Source organism: Aspergillus aculeatus (genome assembly GCF_001890905.1).
Source record: "Aspergillus aculeatus ATCC 16872 unplaced genomic scaffold ASPACscaffold_19, whole genome shotgun sequence".
In the NCBI taxonomy this organism is placed as follows: Eukaryota; Fungi; Ascomycota; class Eurotiomycetes; order Eurotiales; family Aspergillaceae; genus Aspergillus; species Aspergillus aculeatus.
Genome location: NW_017962994.1, coordinates 46438 through 63758, shown reverse-complemented (window position 1 = coordinate 63758; position 17321 = coordinate 46438). Strand labels below are relative to the sequence as shown.

The window sequence follows — 17321 nt, the reverse complement described above, 5'->3', positions numbered from 1 at the left end:
TGGTTGCTTGTGCACCCGACTCGGCGGCCTGGAGACATATTACCTGAATCCTAATCATACTGCTCCAGTCAAAAAGGCCTACGGGTATAGCATACGCCGAGCTGACTGACCTCGACCTCAACACGCAGTAATCCCCATTGAGCATGTCTTGTACAAAGATATGACCGCAGCTCAGTACGATGGTGAGAAGTTTTGTCGCACCCAGACACGGCAGAAACTGGAGTTTTCTACAATCTGCTTTGATCTACACGAAACACGATGGCTGTCCTCGAAGGGATCAATCACAATGAATCCGCCACAATTCCCGATCCGCATTGTTTCGATACGCGGTGCGGGTATGCAGCATGGCCGTGTTGTCGTTGACAAGCACATCGCCCACCTCCCACGCGAGCCGCAGACACACCCGATAGTCATACAGGAGCCGGTCGATGATAGGGATCAGCCGGGCGCCGCCGTCCGCGGCGTTCTCGATCGTCACCACGCAGGTGGAGAACTTGGTCTTGCTGGCGTCCCACGGCTGGTGCCAACGCAGACAGGGGCGGCCGGTCACCGGGTGCGTGACGAGCAAGGGCAGCTGGTGGATCTGGGCGTCCCAGAAGCCGTCGTTGTCCATGCCCCAGGTCAGCGTCTGCAGCTGGTCGACGGTCCAGGGGTGGGGCAGGTGGCGGAGAAGCAGCCGCGAGCTGGGCCAGAGGGTGAATCCGTCGTTGGGGGAGGTCACCTGGCAGGTGAAGAACTGATACCGGGGAAAGGCCTGGCGCCGCTTGGTCGCCCCGGTGACCGGGTCGGTGACGTGCTCGAACTTGAACATCCCGTCGAAGTGCATGGGCATCGCCTCGCTCGACTCGACGTTGTTGTTCAGCTTGTCCACCCGCTTCGAGTCCTTGACCTTCTTGATGATCCCGTGCGTCCACGGCAGGACCTCCCCCAGCGCCTTGGCGGATTCGATGAAGACGGCCTCGTCCTCGGTGCGAGCGAATCCCCGGCAGAGGATGCGAGAGAAGTGGTGGGAGAGCTGGCGGACCTTGCGCATGGGGATGGACTGAATGGTGGGGGCAAGCGCACCATTCTCCATGGTGGGACGGATCACGAGCCCGCAGGGGTAGAGATTCTCGAACTGCACGTTCAACCCGTCTTGCGTCTAGTCGAAAAGCTCCGAGCGCTCCCGGTAGCAATACGGCCGGCCGTCCCTCTAGACGAGCTCGTAGGTGTCGCGCACCTGGTCGGCGTGCGCGGTTCGGTAGGCGCCATTCAGCCCGACCATAACGCAGGCATGCCACGGCGTGTGGCCAGTCGAGCGCATCTTATCCTGTGGAAGCAGGGAGACGGACAGCTTGCGGCTGGCCGTCGACTCGTGGATGGAGAGGCGCACATAGTTCCCGCGCTGGGCCTTGTTGGCGGAGGCGTAGATCTGCCCGCGCGCAAGCATGCGCCGCGCCGTCTGCGAGATCTCTTCGGCCCGCGCCCGTTTAGACTTGGCCAGCTTCCGGCGATGGGCGAGATCCTTGGTCAGGAATTTGAAATACCCCCGATACGTGAGGAGGAGGTCCATGTCTGCTTTGATGGCCTCCCGGGGATCGAAAGCGGGGTCCTGAAAGCGCAGGGCGAGCTCGCGGCGCAGGCAGGATGCATGCGCCACGTAGAAGAAGTCTTTCGTGGATCCGGGATGCCCCAGCAGGTCGGCCAGGCGAATAAATCGAATCTGAGCATGATAGACACGATGATCCCGCCATCAACTTCTCCCTGTAAAATGCGCAAGGGTTAGACTACCACCCTGCCAGATGTCTCATTCCATGCCCCGCAACATCTTCAATCTGAGAGCTACTATGCACAGATAACACCCCAAGAGATAAATCCCCTCGTCCAGGACACGGTATCAGTGGTAAAACCCATAAACCACACTTCTCAAGCTCCCTGGCTTCAATCCTCCGACATGACCGTACCCAACCCCCCAACCGATACGATGTCCTCGTAATCGGAGGGAGCAACGCCGCCCTGGTGGCCGCCCTCTCCGCCCACCAAGCCGGAGCACGAGTCGCCATCTTCGAGGCGGCCTTGCAGGCCGCGCGCGGGGGCAACAGTCGCTTCTCGTCCGGCATCTTCCGCATCCCGCACGACGGGCTTGACTCCTTCAAGCCCCTGCTCCACCCCAAGGCCGCGGCCGACGTAGCCTACTGCCGCATGCGGCCCTAGATGTACCGGGGCGACGTGGAGCGCACGAGCAAAGGGCAGTGCGACCGCGCCCAGCTGGCCGTCATGCTGTCTGGCGCCTTCGAGACGGTGACCTGGATGTCCCAGACCCTGGGGGTCAAGTGGCAGCTGCCGCTGGGCAAGTTCTTCGACCGTGAGAAGATCATCCGCGCGCAGGCGACGGTGGACATGCCGCCGTGGGACACAATCATGGCGATTGGCGAGGGAATGGGGCTCATGGCCGACCTGTGGGCCGCCGTGGAGCAACGCCCCGAGATCACCGTCTTCCACTCCGCGCCTGTGGCGGATCTAATCGCCGAGGGGGACACCATCCGGGGCCTCCGCGTGCGCCACCGCGAGACCACCGCGGAGTATTTCGGGCAGGTCATCCTGGGCTGCGGCGGGTTTGAGGCGTCCGCCCGGCTGCGCCGGCAGTACCTGGGCGAAGGGTGGGATCCTGTCTCGCTGCGGGGCGGTCGCTTCAACACGGGGAGGATGATGGAGAAGGCCGTGGCGGCCGGGGTGGGCGTGGCCGGCCACTTTGGGGGCTGCCACGCCACCCGCATGATATTCACGCGCCCAAGATGCTCGACCCCTCGGACCGCGACAAGATGAGCCGCTACAGCTTCCCCTACTCCGTGTTAGTCAACACCGAGGGCCGTCGCTTCCTCGACGAAGGGGAGGACCATTTCAGCCTGACCTACGCGAAGACCGGCGCCGCCATCGTCCGCCAGCCCCAGGCCACCGCCTTCCAGGTCTTCGATCAGAAGACCCTTCACCTGCTCGAGCCGCGTTACGCGACCTCCAAGCCCATCCACGCCGACACCCTGCCAGAATTGGCGCAGAAGATGGGGGTCGATGCGACCAATTTTGCGGAGACGATTCGCCAGTACAACGCCGCCACGCCCCCGGATGCGGTCAAGAAGTTCAATGCTTTCACCCTCGATCATGTCTCTACAGGCACTGCGCTGGCCATTCCGAAGAGTGACTGGGCTCTGCCCATCAACCAGGGCCCGTTCGTGGCCTATGGCGTCACGTGTGGCATCACGTTCACCTACGGCGGGTTGCGCACGGATGATGCGGCGCACGTCTTGAATGAGGAGGGGCTTGTCATGCCGGGTCTCTGGGCGGTTGGAGAAATTTCTGGGGGCTTCTTCGCCTTCAATTATCCGGGGGGCTCGGGTTGACCAAGGGGGCGGTCTTTGGGAAGTTTGCCGGCGAGGCGGCGGCTCAGAGGGCGAAGACACTCCATGCGCCCCGGTGTTTTCCAGTACGAAAAGCCCAGTTACATGAGTATGAACACTGCCAAGGAGGATTACACAAAGTAACAGATCGGGGAAGCGGCAGCTGGACTTCACGATTGCGTATGAGAATGATCTGCATGAGATGAGTCGATTCTCGGAGATCCGTGGGGCAGATCCACCCAGCATGACTCGCTGTTTGCGCGGTAACCAAGATTTGTTATCAGCTGAACTACCCCACCATCGATCGATTTCTCAGATGACGTAAAGAACGCAGATCCAATTCAATTCTAGCTCAAGCTGAAAACTACATGAAGTAGAAAGAGCCAGTCAGCTCCTGACAATGGGGAGAGCCCCACGAGCTGAGAACTTTACTCAGTCGGATTGCCCACCCAGCCCCTCCACCAAAGCCGATGTGATAAGACGACAACAAGATCGATCCACATAACGTGGCTGGGCTAAGCCGCAGCTGAAAGCTTACGCTGTATTCCCCAAATGCTTCTATAAATTGAGCTTCAGGCGAGGTTTCTGCTTCCGGTTTGTTGCCAGCATCCCAGCACATCCATCAACCCCAAGACCAAGACCAAACTTAGGATCTATATCAATCAAGACCATATTCGAAGCCTAAGACTGCCACAAAATGCCTCTCAGAGTCCTTGAAGAGTACGCCTGAGCTCACCCTCCCCTCCATTTACTCGCCTTTGACTGACCTCCGTCTCGTCTTTTAGTCCCGGCGAAGTAATCGAGGCGATCAACGAAACCCCGAAGCCAGTCGTTGTACATTACTGGGCGCCCTGGATGGGGCCCGAAACGCCTTTCCTTCCAGTCTTCTTGGGGGCGGATGAGAACCGGGGAGATGAGATTGACTTGGTCATTGTGAACAGTGGCTTCATTCTCCCGCCGCATTCCCCCGACGAGATGCCCTTGACGGTTCTTTATAGGGGCGGGGAGGAGGTGGAGACTGCACCCTTTGATCCCGACCAAATCCAGCAACTTATTGATAATGCGTGAGGGATAGGGACTGGAAGGGTCTTGTTGTGCGTGAATAGAATCTTAAGGAAATTGCATTTCATTTTAAAAACACATTCAAGGAATACACCTATGGTTCAGCTTGAGTAGAGCAGGGAAACAGCCTCTGTATTCACATTACAGCGCTGGAATAGCCCTCGGCTCACAAGGGGGGGGGGGGGAAGCCCTATGCCGAGGCCAGTAAAGAGGAACACAGACATAAAAGGAAAGAGAGTAGCCAGCGGGGCAGAAGAAAAAAGCCCGATTATTCCGATAGGAGTCAGTACCGATCAGCGAGAAGCCGAGCTTGTCATTCTCGTCTACCGCCCTGCCCTGAGCGCCAGTGAGGTAGCCGGTCCCGAATCAAGGCATTCAGGCGGCTGACTAAATGCCGTCAAAGTGCTGAATGTTCTTGGTTGGTCAGTTTTACCAGGATGGACCTAGAACGAGGATGACGTCGCAAATATTGGCAAGGATGGAGAGTTCGATCAAGAGGCAAAAACATACAGCAGAAGGGATTCGCTGGTGGTCACCCACCCAACTACTAACCTCCCGGCGTGTGGCTTAAGTACGGCTGAGCGGACGGGAAGCCCTGTTTTCCACACCCTGTGGTCGTATGTACTAGCTTAAATAAAGGGAGGAAAAATATAGCCCTAATGCAACGAGCTTGCCAGAGCCAGTCGCCTCTAAAGCGGATGATGTAGTATCAAGGAAGGGTATTTATCTGAATCTTAAAGGTAGTATTGAATTTACGAAAGAGAAATCAAGTCAGCAAGGCCAGCCACGCCGCACCCATCACTGAAACTGAGCTCCAGGAGGCGGGATCCAAAGCGGGTTCCGGCGGCACCGGTGCTTAAATTGTGTCAAGAGGTGCGTGATCTGAGCAGATTCCAGCGCAACACTGTACGCGTGCCCCTGCCAGCGGCCATTGACAGGGGCGTGCAGGGCCAAGGGGTCGGCGGCCAGGCGCTTCGGCTCACGGTCGCGGTACATGGCGTAGAGCCGACACTGGCGGTTGACGAGCACAATGCCCTTGAAATCCAGGGTCCGCCCCGCCGTGGCCGGAGCCAGACTCTGGAGGTGCAAGAAGCGCTTGCGCCCCGGCCCGGTCTCCTCCGGCACCCCCGGACGGGTGTCCCCCACCATGGTGAAGAATGTCCCGGAGCTGGGGGTCGAAATCTCGACGAACTCGTTCAGGACCTGGTTCTCGTCGTACGTGTTGGTCGACCACCCCCGGAGGTAGATGTATCCCTCCGCGCGCGGGAAGACCGAATCCAGGATGGTCATCACTTGGTCGAACAGGGTCGGCAGTTGCGGCTGCGGCTGCTGTGGCTGCGGCTGTGCCATGGCTACGGTTTTGATATAAGTGATAGATGACTCAAAAAACACTTAATAGTCTCGTGCTTTGTGATGTCGATCAGGTAGTCTTGTCACAGAGGCGGATGGGGATGATGAGACTTCCATATAAAATTACGAGATGTGAGACGTACTTATATGGCCTCGAGGGCATCAGAAAATCTCGGAACTCACTGCATGCTGGCTCTTCAGCACACGGAATACTTCTGTTATGCTAAAAGAGCAATTGGAAGTCCCCGGTCACTTAGCTACATAGGATGCAGTAGATTTCCATTAGCGGTTATATGGGGAGATTTCATGAGGTGTTCCATAAGATGCTGAGACATGAAAGCAGTGGAGAGGCATATGCCGCTGCCGACACTCAATGTAGATATGTACCATTTCAGCAAGACACTGCGTAGCCGGAGACTATCAGAGGTGTATGGTGGGTGTCGCAGATGAATGGCATAATAAAGCATCCGGCTCATAATACTTGCATGTCTGGTAGAAGCGAGTGTTATAGATAGAGGCAACCATGGGAGGGGGAAAGAGATTGGAAGCTTGCACTTGCAATCCTCTGATATCTCCATGCGAGCAGGGTGGATGAGGATGATGGACGGCCTAGGGCTTGGGTTTTGCCTCTTTCGCCGGTAGGGCGAATAGATTTGATTTCCACCTCACATGGTCATAGTCACTTTAGTTACTACCTACTTACAATATACCACATATCACGTTCAGTACGCAGAAATACTATATCCCGACACTCCCTCCAACCGCAACAACAACTCACTTCCCCTCCGCATGCACGAAAGTCAACCGCCCCGGTTTCTCATCCCCGTCCAACTCCTCCATGATCACCCCGGCCCGCCTGCGCGCGATGAAACCCTTGGTCTGCGACCCCGGTACCAGCCAGGGTTCATGCTCGAACAGGGCCGTCATCTCCTCGAGGGGCCGTAGGGCGGTCTCGGGCAGCACCAGCCAGAAGAAAATGGCGTTGGTGAAGTTACACACACAAAAGACCACGTAGAAGCGCCACCCGCCGATGTTGTCAATGGCGATGTCCGTGACCTGGCCGATCATCGTGTTGAAGGCAAACGAGGTCATGGTGGCGATGGAGACCCCCTTGGAGCGGGTCTTGGTGTCGAAGATCTCGGCGCAGATGATCCACGTCAGGGGGCCGACGGTCGCGCTGTAGGAGAAGTTGTAGCACCAGGTCATCACGATGAAGGCCCAGCTGGCGGAGGTGTTGTTGGAGACGCCGGGCGGGAATTTGGCGATGAGGATGGTGGGGATGACCTTGATGATGAGATTTGTTAGCGCGGTTTATACTTAAATCTGTGTCTTCTTGGATCTGTCGCATTGAAGAGATAGTTGGTGGAAGGGGGCGCATACAAAGAACAGGCAATTAAACAAGTTGCCAATGATCTGGGGCCAGCGACGGCCCGTCTTATCGATCATCATCATGCAGCAGAACTGAGCAATGATGGCGATGATGGAGCTGATGCCTTGATACTTGAGAGTGTCGTTGGCGGCGATGCCGATCTGCTCGAAGATGGTCGTGCTGAAATACTGGATGGCGCTCACCCCTGTCATCTGGGCTGCAGCCTGGATCGAGCACGCCAGAAACAGGCGGCGGAAGCAGGACGGGTCCGTGAAGAGCTCCTTGTAGGATTTGGCCTCGGCCTCGTGCTCGTGGGCGATCGAGACGGTGATCTGTTCGTACTCGGCCTGTACCCAGGCGTCGGAGGTGTCGCCTCGGGCGTGGAGGCGAGCCAGCGTCGCGAGGCCCTCGTCCAGTCGGCCATGGTCGATCAGCCAGCGAGGCGACTCCGGGAACAGCAGGATGAGTGCGGCCAGAAAGACGGCCGGCACCATCTGGATCCCCAGCGAGACGCGCCACTGGCGGGAATCATCGTCCGCGAAATTGATGAAGGTGCCCCAGGAGATCCACGATGCAACCAGGGAGCCCACGCCGAGCATCAGCTGTTGGAGGGATGTGATCCGGCCACGAATGTTCGGATGGGCCAATTCCGCCTGGTAGATTGGGACAATCATGACCAAGATTCCGACTCTTCAACCCATGAAAGAAACCCATTCAGTCAGCTCATGCAATTCCTTGGACTTTAAAGATATGCTCACCCCAGCCCTGCGACGGCTCGACCAGCGTACAGATAACTCAAGCTCTGCGCACCTGTCTGCAAACCTCTGTTCCCGTTAGCCTCCTTGCTATGGTCCAGCGCTGCTCAAAGATCGCGTACCCGCCCAGCAAGAAGATCAGGGCTCCGACGAAGATGGTCCATTTCCGGCCGGCATAGTCGCCCAGTGAACCGGCAAAATAGGCACCAAAGAAGGCGCCACCGGTGAAGACGGAGGTGACTGCTCCGCGTTTGGTCGCGTCGGCGTCAAAGGCATTGATAAGCGAGGGACTGGTGAGTGCCTCGGCGATAACACCCAGATCATATCCGTACAGCACCGATCCCAGCGACGCAAAGACACACACCAGAAACTGATACCATTTGGGAGGGAGAGCCATGGTGAACCCGGGCCGTGCGGACAAAGAAAAAAAAGCAACAGGAAAAAAAAAGCTTGACTGTGCCACATTAATTCCTCCCCGATTGTCAAGCTTTATGCAAAGGTCTTGGTGGTGGAAAAAGAGGGGGAAGAGGAATCCCCCGCAGGAGTTTTTCCCTTTTGCACTCTGATGCGTCTCCGGGATGGCGCCTGAGCCGCCGAAGGTGGCGTGGTGTCGCTCACTCACACGCCAGCCTTCATGAACCAACGCCGCTGGCTTATCAGAGTTAAGCCTTGCGGGTGGCTTTGTACAATAACTGCTTGGTCCTATGCCGGGGCCCCAGAATTTCACGCCCCCCTCCCCGCCGGAGTCTGTCACTGTTTGTTTGTGGGGTGATTTGGGGAACTGAGTCATTTGACTGATAGGTTATGAAGCGGCTTCGCTCATTCGCTCGTCATCATGGTGCTTGCCACGTCCCTCCAGATTATGGTTCATGGCATAGTCAAATCATAACTCTGATCTGGATCCATTATGAGAACCGAACCTCCCCAGCTGTTGGCGAATTTTCCGGGAATGAAAGGCCGGTATACGTGGTGAAGTTTTGTCATGACGCGGAGAGGCCCTGCAATACATTTTCTAGTCAGGGACTCGAATAACACCTGGTATCATGATCGGTAAGACAATAATCGTTCAAGGTGGGACATCAATCACGGTGACTGTGGCTGAAGGTGGCGTGGCTTGGCCCTGAAGAGTATGAATATGTCAGCGGGAAGGCCGAATGCCGGGCGGGCAGTGCCGGACTTAACTATGGAATTAAATAGGGCTGAGTCGGCTGAAGCCGGAACGGCCACGCGGCCTCTGCCATTCCACCCATTCGACCTCAATCTAGACTTTCAAACTGTGGACACAGCGTTAGTTCGGGGAAATCTACCCGGATAATCTGGTTGGCTCTATCCAAGAAACAAGCGTTCTTTTTTCATGGTACGTGGAACGCGCCCGCGCATACACACACACACTCCCATCCACAATTTCACACTCAGGCACACCAACAAGATAATGGTACGCGATCTCCGGGACGTCGAAGCGATTTCTACTGGTCTGGATACCCTGAATGACCTGGACAAAGAAAAGAAAAACCAGAAAAAAAAATAAAAGAGGAAGGAAGAAACGGACGAATGAGTCAATTGAAAAGTATGTATTCCAACTATGAGATCTATGGTATGGGTATCGCATCTACCGGTGCGACGCGGATGTAGCCTAGTTGGAGTGCTGCACGGGGGGCAACAGCGCGATCTTAGAGTCCAAGCTGAATGTGAAGGAGTCGGAGGAAGAGGACTCCGACGAGGAGGAGCTGGTTGCCGAGAAGGAGGACTCCGACGAAGAGGAAGACTCGTAAGAGGACGACGAAGAAGTGGCCGAAGAGGAGGCTGACGACGCTGATGACGACGTAGACGAGGCAGAAGAGGAAGAGGTAGAGGTGGAAGTGGAGGACGACGAGCTCGACACATAGACATCGCCCACGGAGTTGACGGCATCATCGGTGAACATGTAGTTATTGGCGCAGTAGAAGAAGGCGTAGCGTGTCACAGAGGACTGGGAATCGAGCCAGGAGACCGCCTCATCGAGGAAGCTCACGGTGGTGTCGGCGTCGGAGACACCGCTGGTGTCGGCGCTCAGGCCGAATTCGGTAAGCCAGACCTCGGAGATGTCGTAATCGGCGGCGGCCTCGATGGCTTCGTTGACAAAGGTCTTGAGTTCGTCGACCGAATCACCGTACCAGTGCACAGCGAGGGCGGAGATGTTGCAGCTGGAGCAGTCGCTCATGAAGCTCTTGAACCAGTCCAGTCCCTCGCCGCTGCTAGTGGAAGAGGTCACGGCGGGACTGACTAGCTTGGCGCTGTTGGCGTAGGGGGTGATGTACTCCGCGTAGAGTTCCGCCGCGGTGGCAGCGGTCATGTCAGCCTGCGACGACATGTCGGGCTCGTTGAAGCCCAGGATGTACGAACTGCCCGACGAGAGTGCGGTCTCCACCGCGTCGGTCCAGCCATCGACATAGTCGGAGCCAGAGCCCCAGAGCATAGGGACGTAATCCACGCCCGAGGGCATGTCGCCTCCCATAGAGCTGCCCCAGTTGTACGACCACGACACGGTACCAGCCTCGTCGTTGGTCAGGGTGCTCACCAGGGTAGCATCATTGTACGCAGCACCGCGCTTGCTCGTAGAGCGCTTCTGCAGGCTGGTTCTCCGAGTTTGAACCGGGAAGGCAACAGCCGAAGCAGCAAGCAGACCAGCGGTCAGAAGATGGGCGAAAGAGGGCATCTTGCGGACAATAATTGGACAGGGTCAAAGGATTGAATGAATGGGTTCTCGAATGAGAGATAGGACTGGGAAAGGACTGTTTTGGGACAAATGAATGACCTGACGCAGTAGAAGGAAAGACTGGGTGCACAGCACACGATGCGAACAAGGAATGAATGAATGATGAATTCAATTGACCAGGCGATGGAGGCATGGGTGATGAAGCAGGGGAACGTGTGTTATATAGGCAAGCGAGCTCTAAGTTGGCAGGTAACCGCCGGTCGCCCGGCATTGCGGCCATGGACGACGGTGCCTGAGTGGGCGCATGGCTGAGAATCTAGAATCGGTATACCAACTGCTGACAGCCCCGCTGCTGCGTAAGTTAATGATGGCCGCCTATCCAAGCCCTAACCGCGAGTGTGGGGTGGTACTAGGTGTGGTCAGAGGACGCACTAGCAACTAGTCACTACCATAGACAGGCTTATGCCGTACTGACGGGCATAGTACCCATTGGCTTGAAAGTTGACGCCGGCTCGTTGGATCAATTTTAGTCGTCGACCGCAGCAGCCGGTGGATCCATGGCGACGTTGTCTTCATGGCTGTGGTGGGTCTGTCACTAGTCCAGAACTCTAGATCGGTCCGAACAATGGACGGAAATATCTTCTATGCGATAACGATTGGACTATTTTCAGGCATCAAAAACTAGGTTAGCCCCGACAAACATGAAACACATACGTAAGCCTTGCTGAAACACCAGGAGTCAATGCACCGGCCATGTGTTCCTGAAAGACTACCACCTGCTGAAGTTGCGAGATGCTGCCGGAATATACCAACAATTCGCTACAATTCTCAACTTCTCTTCGCCTGCCGTAGCTTTACAAATCAATTAATCGCTCTTCACTCCGTGCTTCAGTTCTTGACCTTTTTGAGAAGTCATGCGGTTTATTCACCGCGACATCACCGACAAACAGTAGTCTTTCCCAGGAACTCTATAAGGAGTAGAAAAAGTACTGAACAACACTTTCAACTCTTCCACATTGTCTAGGTCATACCACATCTCCAAAGCCGTTGCAACACTCGAGTTGGCGCAGTCGTATTTGGAAGACTCATCTGCCCTGTGGGGCAATCTGGTCCAGTGGGATTATCTTCCGGTCAATCCCCGTCGGCCTAGTATGAATCACGGCCAGCCAACTAAAGAGACCACGGGCATCAGGGAGAACGCCCTAGAGTAGGCGTAATCAACGATCAGTTAGCGCTGGGCCTGTTCTCGTCGACCAGGTTTGAACTGTACACGGCGCTCATGCTTCAATAGCCCAATTTTCGTCCGCAGACCTCGGTTGCCTTGCGCTTTTGCCACCGTCACATCGCAGGAGGAGAGAAATATACATTCCCATGCCACCCTTTTTGCTCAAGCAATAGGTAATCCGACCAGTAAGTAGGCCTATCAGCTACGACTTCCACCTCTGGCATATTCCGGGGAAACACGGTACCTGTACAGCACAGACGCTGCGATGCGCGTAATAAACGACACGACGGGCGGATCCACAGGGAGACACCCACATTCGATCCGTCCGCAGCCTAATATAGTCTGAGAATGTATTTCTGCCGGATGCTGGTCGATTCAGCGATCAAGTAATGGCACACGGGCTGGGCTATAGCAATAGAGGGGTGTATGCCGAGTTCGACGAGAATCGACTCCGGAATTTCGGGTTTGGGCGCGCATGGTGGTAAGCTATGCTGTAAATCTGTGCTCATCTCGATGCCATGTTCTGGGTGGTTTTACACAAGGCTCATGGCGAGTTTTAATTCTTTATTTCAGTTTGGTGTTGACGGAGATTGACCCCCGGGTTGACATAACCGCCGCCGGAAATATATAACCACTGTGGTTGACATTCAGCAAACTATGGAACAATCTACATCCAATCTTCTAGCCTTACCGGAAGATTGAAAACCATCATATAAGTGTATTAGTCTAAGAAAGATACAACAATAAAGGTTTGTGCATGTACAATGTCCAGGTTCATCTGTTTTGCAGCCCGACCATAAAAGTGGATCTTGCACGGTAAGCTCTACGAGAGCGCAGAGCGTTACATGTAGGATATCATTACATAGAGAGTTACAGATATCACCCACATGGGCCTATGGCGCAATTGGTAGCGCGTACGACTCCAGATCGTAAGGTTGCCTGATCGAGCCGGGCTGGGCTCATTTATTTTTTCCTTTTTCCTTGTTTTTTTTTGTTCGCCGCCCCCTTTTCCAGATCCCCATATCCATGTTGATTGGTCTAGACCGCGCGGCCGGCTCCCCTGTTGCCGTCGGACTCTAGTCCTCTTTCGGGCAATACTTACTACGCTGTGAGACCTTCGTGAAGCTGAATAAGCACTGGACTGTGCCTGGCTGTCTATCACTCTTCCCTTTGCATTTGACTTCCTTCTCAAAAGAGACATCAGAGCGTTGTCATTGTGGACCAGTTATACTCCCGGGAATAAGCATAACTTGCACAGCAGCAAACCCGAAACCAGTCTAACATGCTCCCGAGCACACCCAGCGGACGAAGCCTGTACCGACCCTGCAAAAATGTGAATGCGATGATCGCGAGCCACCAGAACTGTAGATAGTATGAGCCTTGAGTCGCAAAATCACAATCATGACCGCCCGTGCAGAGTCTGATAGTCATGAGCTCTTTAAGAAAAGGCTCCCAGCTGTGAGAAGTGGGGGTGTTTTGAGATGTGTATATTGTACAATACGTGGAAGCTTGGCGGATATGATGAAGTCCGAGGTAATGTGACCTGAGGCATCTCACATCAGTCTTACAGAGACCCTTCCTGCATGGTCATTTACCCAGGGAAATCCTCTACAATCGGCTCCGACAGGAACCCCCGTGCAAACCATTTTAATCTCTGACACAGGAAACAAATATGCTCGCCCAGATTCAAGTATGCCTGACCCGATGGGGAGTGCCATACCCCAGAGGTCCCTTCCACAGGAGCAGCAGTCAGTCGTACCTTCTGTATACATAGAGAACCCCAACTCACAACAAGACTGATCAACTTGAGTATCGCAAGACTTGATCTGTACTGTACAGATCCGAGTCTAAATCGTACCTACGTATTCTTATTGTTAGCCCTTCCATTTTACTTCATCCTCGAAAGAAAGAACGGAACGGAAACAGAAAACCACAATCATGACAGGCGGCCCAGCGGCGACTCAGCCCGCAGCTTCTGCGTCCCATTCACTTACAGGTCGGTGGGAAGATTCTTCTGTTGACCGTGATGCTCTCCGGGCCCACGAGTACTGCACTCAACTATGCCTGCTGGGCCTGCAGCGCCGTGATAGGCTGGACGAGAAGTGTCCCAACGTCGAACGGCACCGAGTCAACGGCGGCACCCACCATCCCACTACTGTGGAGGAGCTGGTGGAGCAGATCCAATTGGGACTGGACCACAACCTGGAGCGAGCGATGCCCATCGTTGGGCCCGGCTACGGACGCCCTGCCCGCCCTGGCGGCTCCGGCGCCCCTTTCAAGGTCGTCTCTCCTCGGTTCGGATACGCGGTGGTCGGAAAAGGAACCCTGTGTTGTATCTGGCCGCGCCTCGAATGGGAGGCGGATGTGTACACGCAAATTCTGGTGGCAGCACAGGGGTCCGCGGTGCCCGTGTTCCTGGGCAAGATCAACCTGCAGCAGCCATATGAGCTAGAAGGCTTCGGACGGGTTCGCCACATGCTCCTGATGGGCTATGGGGGTGAGGAGATTGGTATGGTGACGACCATGGATAAGTGGGACAAGTACAATCATCAAGCGAGGTCCGCTCACGAGATCGAGGACCTAGGGATTATGCACAAGGACCTGGCGCTTCGGAACGTGCTGTGGAATACGGAGCTGGGCCGGGCCATGATCATCGACTTCGAGGCGTGCGTACTCGTGCTGGACCGGATCGCCGAGCGGCCTGCGTGGGTGCTAGAGGAGCTGGCGAGTCGCCCGTCGCAACAAATGTCTTTGGGTAGGTTTTCAATCGAGTCTCGTGGGCACTGCAGATTCCACCAGGTGTGCTGCCATTATGACCCGGACGAGACTTGTCCCAATAGAAAGTATGGCTTACCACCATAAAACTTCGTCTATGGGCGATCTAATTTCTATTCAACCTGGGTTGATAGACTAGTTTAGCCAGATTCTGTTCTTCGTGTAATAGAATTCATGTTTGACAGCAGTGTGGAGGGGGAACTCTTCAAATGCTACACAGTAGTCTTTAAATACTATAGCAGGCGTCGTGGTGACGCGGCCCCGCAGTAATTGAAAATGCACTGGTCATTGGCTAGTAGGGGATGCTAAGCTCAATAGTGAACAGTGGTTAGCATGCTTGTCCTCCCCGCATCCCTAACAGTGGTGCTCGGATAAATCGGGTCAGCATGAGTCCCACCAGTTAGTGCAATAATTAGCGCATACATCTCATCTCCTCAGCTTTGCAAGACATATCATCTTCTTGTGACAGATATTGTCCGTTATTATAGATAAATAACGCATACTGGAGGTCTACGTGTTTGCTGGTTTGCTCCTCCCTTAGACCTTCTGTGGCTCAGGCCTACCTACATGTTGCCCCGAGCTAGTGGGGTCTGGGTGGTGGTTATTAATAGGCGAACTGTGATAAGATAATTTAAATGCCTCACATATCATCCATTTTCCACTGGATCCAAGAGAAAGTCTATCCTAGAGTTCTCTTCAGGTACCTATCGGGAGATGATGAGGCAATTACATGAGCAATACTGCGAGACGTCATGATCGAGCTCAGTCTCCTGTAAGTAAGCCCTACGATGAAGTTCCAAGGTCAGCTTGTCGAGCACAGACAACATTAATTCACTCAGCCTGTCAAATGCTACGATATGGCATCGAATTGAAGAGCCAGCGCCTCGTACTTATCAGGTATAAATCCATGATGGCATGCTGCTGGATTCGGATCAGATTCCATTCCTAAACTCGAATTCTTTTCACCCTCATCTCCAGAAGGTCGCCAACATGATCCGAATTATCCTAGCCTCCATCTCCTTCTTCCTCAGTCTCGGACAGACAGCAATTTTTCCTCTGCCTTCGAGCACCGGACCATGCGACGTCACGCTTTAGGCAAGTGAACTAGTCGATGTGTCGCGAACCGATCCTCTTGACCCCCAAGGAGGAAAACGTGCTCTCATGATCACCACCTTTACCCCGGCAAACTGCGGAAGTGTACTTTCCACATCATACATACCGAATGCCACAGCCAGGTATGAAGATGAGAGTTTCCAGTCGTTCGGAATACCCTCAGGAACGTTCGAGTCGTTTCGGATCCAAACCCAAACCCAGCAGCAGCCACCGCTTTCCAGTCTTCAGGGAAATTATCCAGTCGTGCTCTTCTCACCAGCTTTGGGGAACTCACGGTTGACATACACATTGCTGCTCCAGGACCTTGCCAGCTACGGATTTGCCGTCATCTCCGTCGATCATCCGTACGATGCCAACATCGTGGAATACCCCGATAGCCGCACAGTGGTCGGAATCCTCGGAAACGTCGCTACAGATGCACAATACATCTCAGCAATGAACGTTCGCGTTCAAGACATGAGATTCGTTCTGGATCAGACTCACAACAGCACGGCGCTCGGAGATATATTTTCGTCAGTTCGGGGAAATTCCCAGCTACTCTCTCTCGATCGAGTTACAATCTTCGGCCATTCCCTGGGCGGAGCCACCGCTGCGCAGACTATACTGGCCGACTCTCGATTTGTCGGGGGCGTCAATATGGATGGTTCATTGTGGGGATCTGTCGTGGACGAAGGACTGTCGCGCCCGTTCCTGATGTTCGGGAATGCGAACCACACCCAGGCAACCGACGCCAGCTGGGCAGCGGTTTGGCCGCATCTGCGAGGATGGAAACTCGAACTCAAACTCGCACAGTCGAAGCACTATACGTTCTCGGACTTTCCAGTGCTTGTCGATGCTCTGAATATCTCGGACGACGCCAAGCAGATTGTCCAGGCCGGGTATATTGGGACTATAGGCGGGCTGCGGGCCAGGAACGTGATAGTTGCGTACATCCCCGTCGCACTGCAGTACTTCGTCTATGGGCGAACGTCAGACCTACTGAGCGGACCCTCAGCAGCTTTTCCTGACGTGACTTTTGTGTCTTCTTGACCTGGGGGGTAGTTTCTTGAACGATCTGGCTGGCGGGAGAGGTGAGTTGCCAGCTAGCCCTATGCTGTCGCTGTGGTTGAGCATGATTAGGCAAGATCGGGCTGCATTAGGTCGGGAGGGGTTCCGATTCCATCAATGAGCACCCCGGCGTGTGCGTAAGGCACTCCTTTCCGCAGCGGTCTTTTCGACCAAAGCCAGTGGTCGTCCCTGACAGTGGGAAAAGATAAGTCAAAGGAGCCCTATACCACAGCAGTTTCGAGCAACATAATTGATTCTGCTAAATTACCTAGCACATACGACCACAGGGTGTGGAAAACAGGGCTTCCCGTCCGCTCAGCCGTAGTTAAGCCACACGCCGGGAGGTTAGTAGTTGGGTGGGTGACCACCAGCGAATCCCTTCTGTTGTATGTTTTTTGCCTCCTTTGACTCGAGAGTCTCTAGGTCGCACGCATAACCCAAGAAATGTGGTTTCTTTTTTACGATCCGTTCGAGTGGCCATATCGATTGCACTGTACTCTACCCCTCAATCTGATCATTCTCCATGTAGGAACAACAATTGATCGCGCGATATATG

The 17321-nt window shown here is 54.8% G+C and overlaps 8 protein-coding genes and 1 non-coding gene across 9 annotated transcripts; 5 read left to right on the top strand and 4 right to left on the bottom strand.

Moving 5' to 3' along the window:
• Positions 1-227: 227 nt before the first annotated feature.
• ASPACDRAFT_1859853 (uncharacterized protein) lies at positions 228-1075 on the bottom strand (the record flags this gene model as incomplete). Its single annotated transcript, XM_020197704.1, has 1 exon — positions 228-1075. The coding sequence occupies one exon, from the start codon at positions 1073-1075 to the stop codon at positions 278-280; it is 798 nt and encodes a 265-aa protein (XP_020051932.1). The 3' UTR covers positions 228-277.
• Positions 1076-1427: 352 nt separating this feature from the next.
• ASPACDRAFT_1883270 (uncharacterized protein) lies at positions 1428-3377 on the top strand (the record flags this gene model as incomplete). Its single annotated transcript, XM_020198325.1, has 4 exons — positions 1428-1546; positions 1911-2090; positions 2223-2712; positions 2775-3377. The coding sequence occupies 4 exons, from the start codon at positions 1428-1430 to the stop codon at positions 3375-3377; spliced, it is 1392 nt and encodes a 463-aa protein (XP_020051931.1).
• A 412-nt stretch (positions 3378-3789) lies between these two features.
• ASPACDRAFT_126392 (uncharacterized protein) lies at positions 3790-4528 on the top strand. The gene is made up of 2 exons (XM_020196923.1): positions 3790-4094; positions 4160-4528. Exons 1-2 carry the CDS (start codon positions 4072-4074, stop codon positions 4440-4442), a joined length of 306 nt encoding a protein of 101 aa, XP_020051930.1. The 5' UTR covers positions 3790-4071; the 3' UTR covers positions 4443-4528.
• Positions 4529-5234: 706 nt separating this feature from the next.
• On the bottom strand, positions 5235-5786 carry ASPACDRAFT_47478 (uncharacterized protein; the record flags this gene model as incomplete). The annotated part of the gene is made up of 1 exon (XM_020201965.1): positions 5235-5786. One exon carries the CDS (start codon positions 5784-5786, stop codon positions 5235-5237), a length of 552 nt encoding a protein of 183 aa, XP_020051929.1.
• A 433-nt stretch (positions 5787-6219) lies between these two features.
• ASPACDRAFT_126389 (sugar porter family MFS transporter) lies at positions 6220-8358 on the bottom strand. The gene is made up of 4 exons (XM_020196922.1): positions 8033-8358; positions 7914-7979; positions 7167-7845; positions 6220-7070 (listed from the first exon to the last, which is right to left on the bottom strand). The coding sequence occupies exons 1-4, from the start codon at positions 8305-8307 to the stop codon at positions 6561-6563; spliced, it is 1530 nt and encodes a 509-aa protein (XP_020051928.1). The 5' UTR covers positions 8308-8358; the 3' UTR covers positions 6220-6560.
• Positions 8359-9456: 1098 nt separating this feature from the next.
• On the bottom strand, positions 9457-10664 carry ASPACDRAFT_81746 (glycoside hydrolase family protein). The gene has a single exon (XM_020205948.1). It carries the CDS (start codon positions 10603-10605, stop codon positions 9544-9546), a length of 1062 nt encoding a protein of 353 aa, XP_020051927.1. The 5' UTR covers positions 10606-10664; the 3' UTR covers positions 9457-9543.
• A 2055-nt stretch (positions 10665-12719) lies between these two features.
• On the top strand, positions 12720-12792 carry ASPACDRAFT_t296. The gene has a single exon. It is a non-coding gene; the product is annotated as a tRNA-Trp (tRNA).
• A 976-nt stretch (positions 12793-13768) lies between these two features.
• Positions 13769-14875, top strand: ASPACDRAFT_64083 (uncharacterized protein; the record flags this gene model as incomplete). Its single annotated transcript, XM_020203961.1, has 2 exons — positions 13769-14585; positions 14775-14875. 2 exons carry the CDS (start codon positions 13769-13771, stop codon positions 14873-14875), a joined length of 918 nt encoding a protein of 305 aa, XP_020051926.1.
• Positions 14876-15335: 460 nt separating this feature from the next.
• Positions 15336-16747, top strand: ASPACDRAFT_54929 (PAF acetylhydrolase family protein; the record flags this gene model as incomplete). The annotated part of the gene is made up of 2 exons (XM_020202939.1): positions 15336-15377; positions 15701-16747. 2 exons carry the CDS (start codon positions 15336-15338, stop codon positions 16745-16747), a joined length of 1089 nt encoding a protein of 362 aa, XP_020051925.1.
• Between the last annotated feature and the right edge of the window lie 574 nt (positions 16748-17321).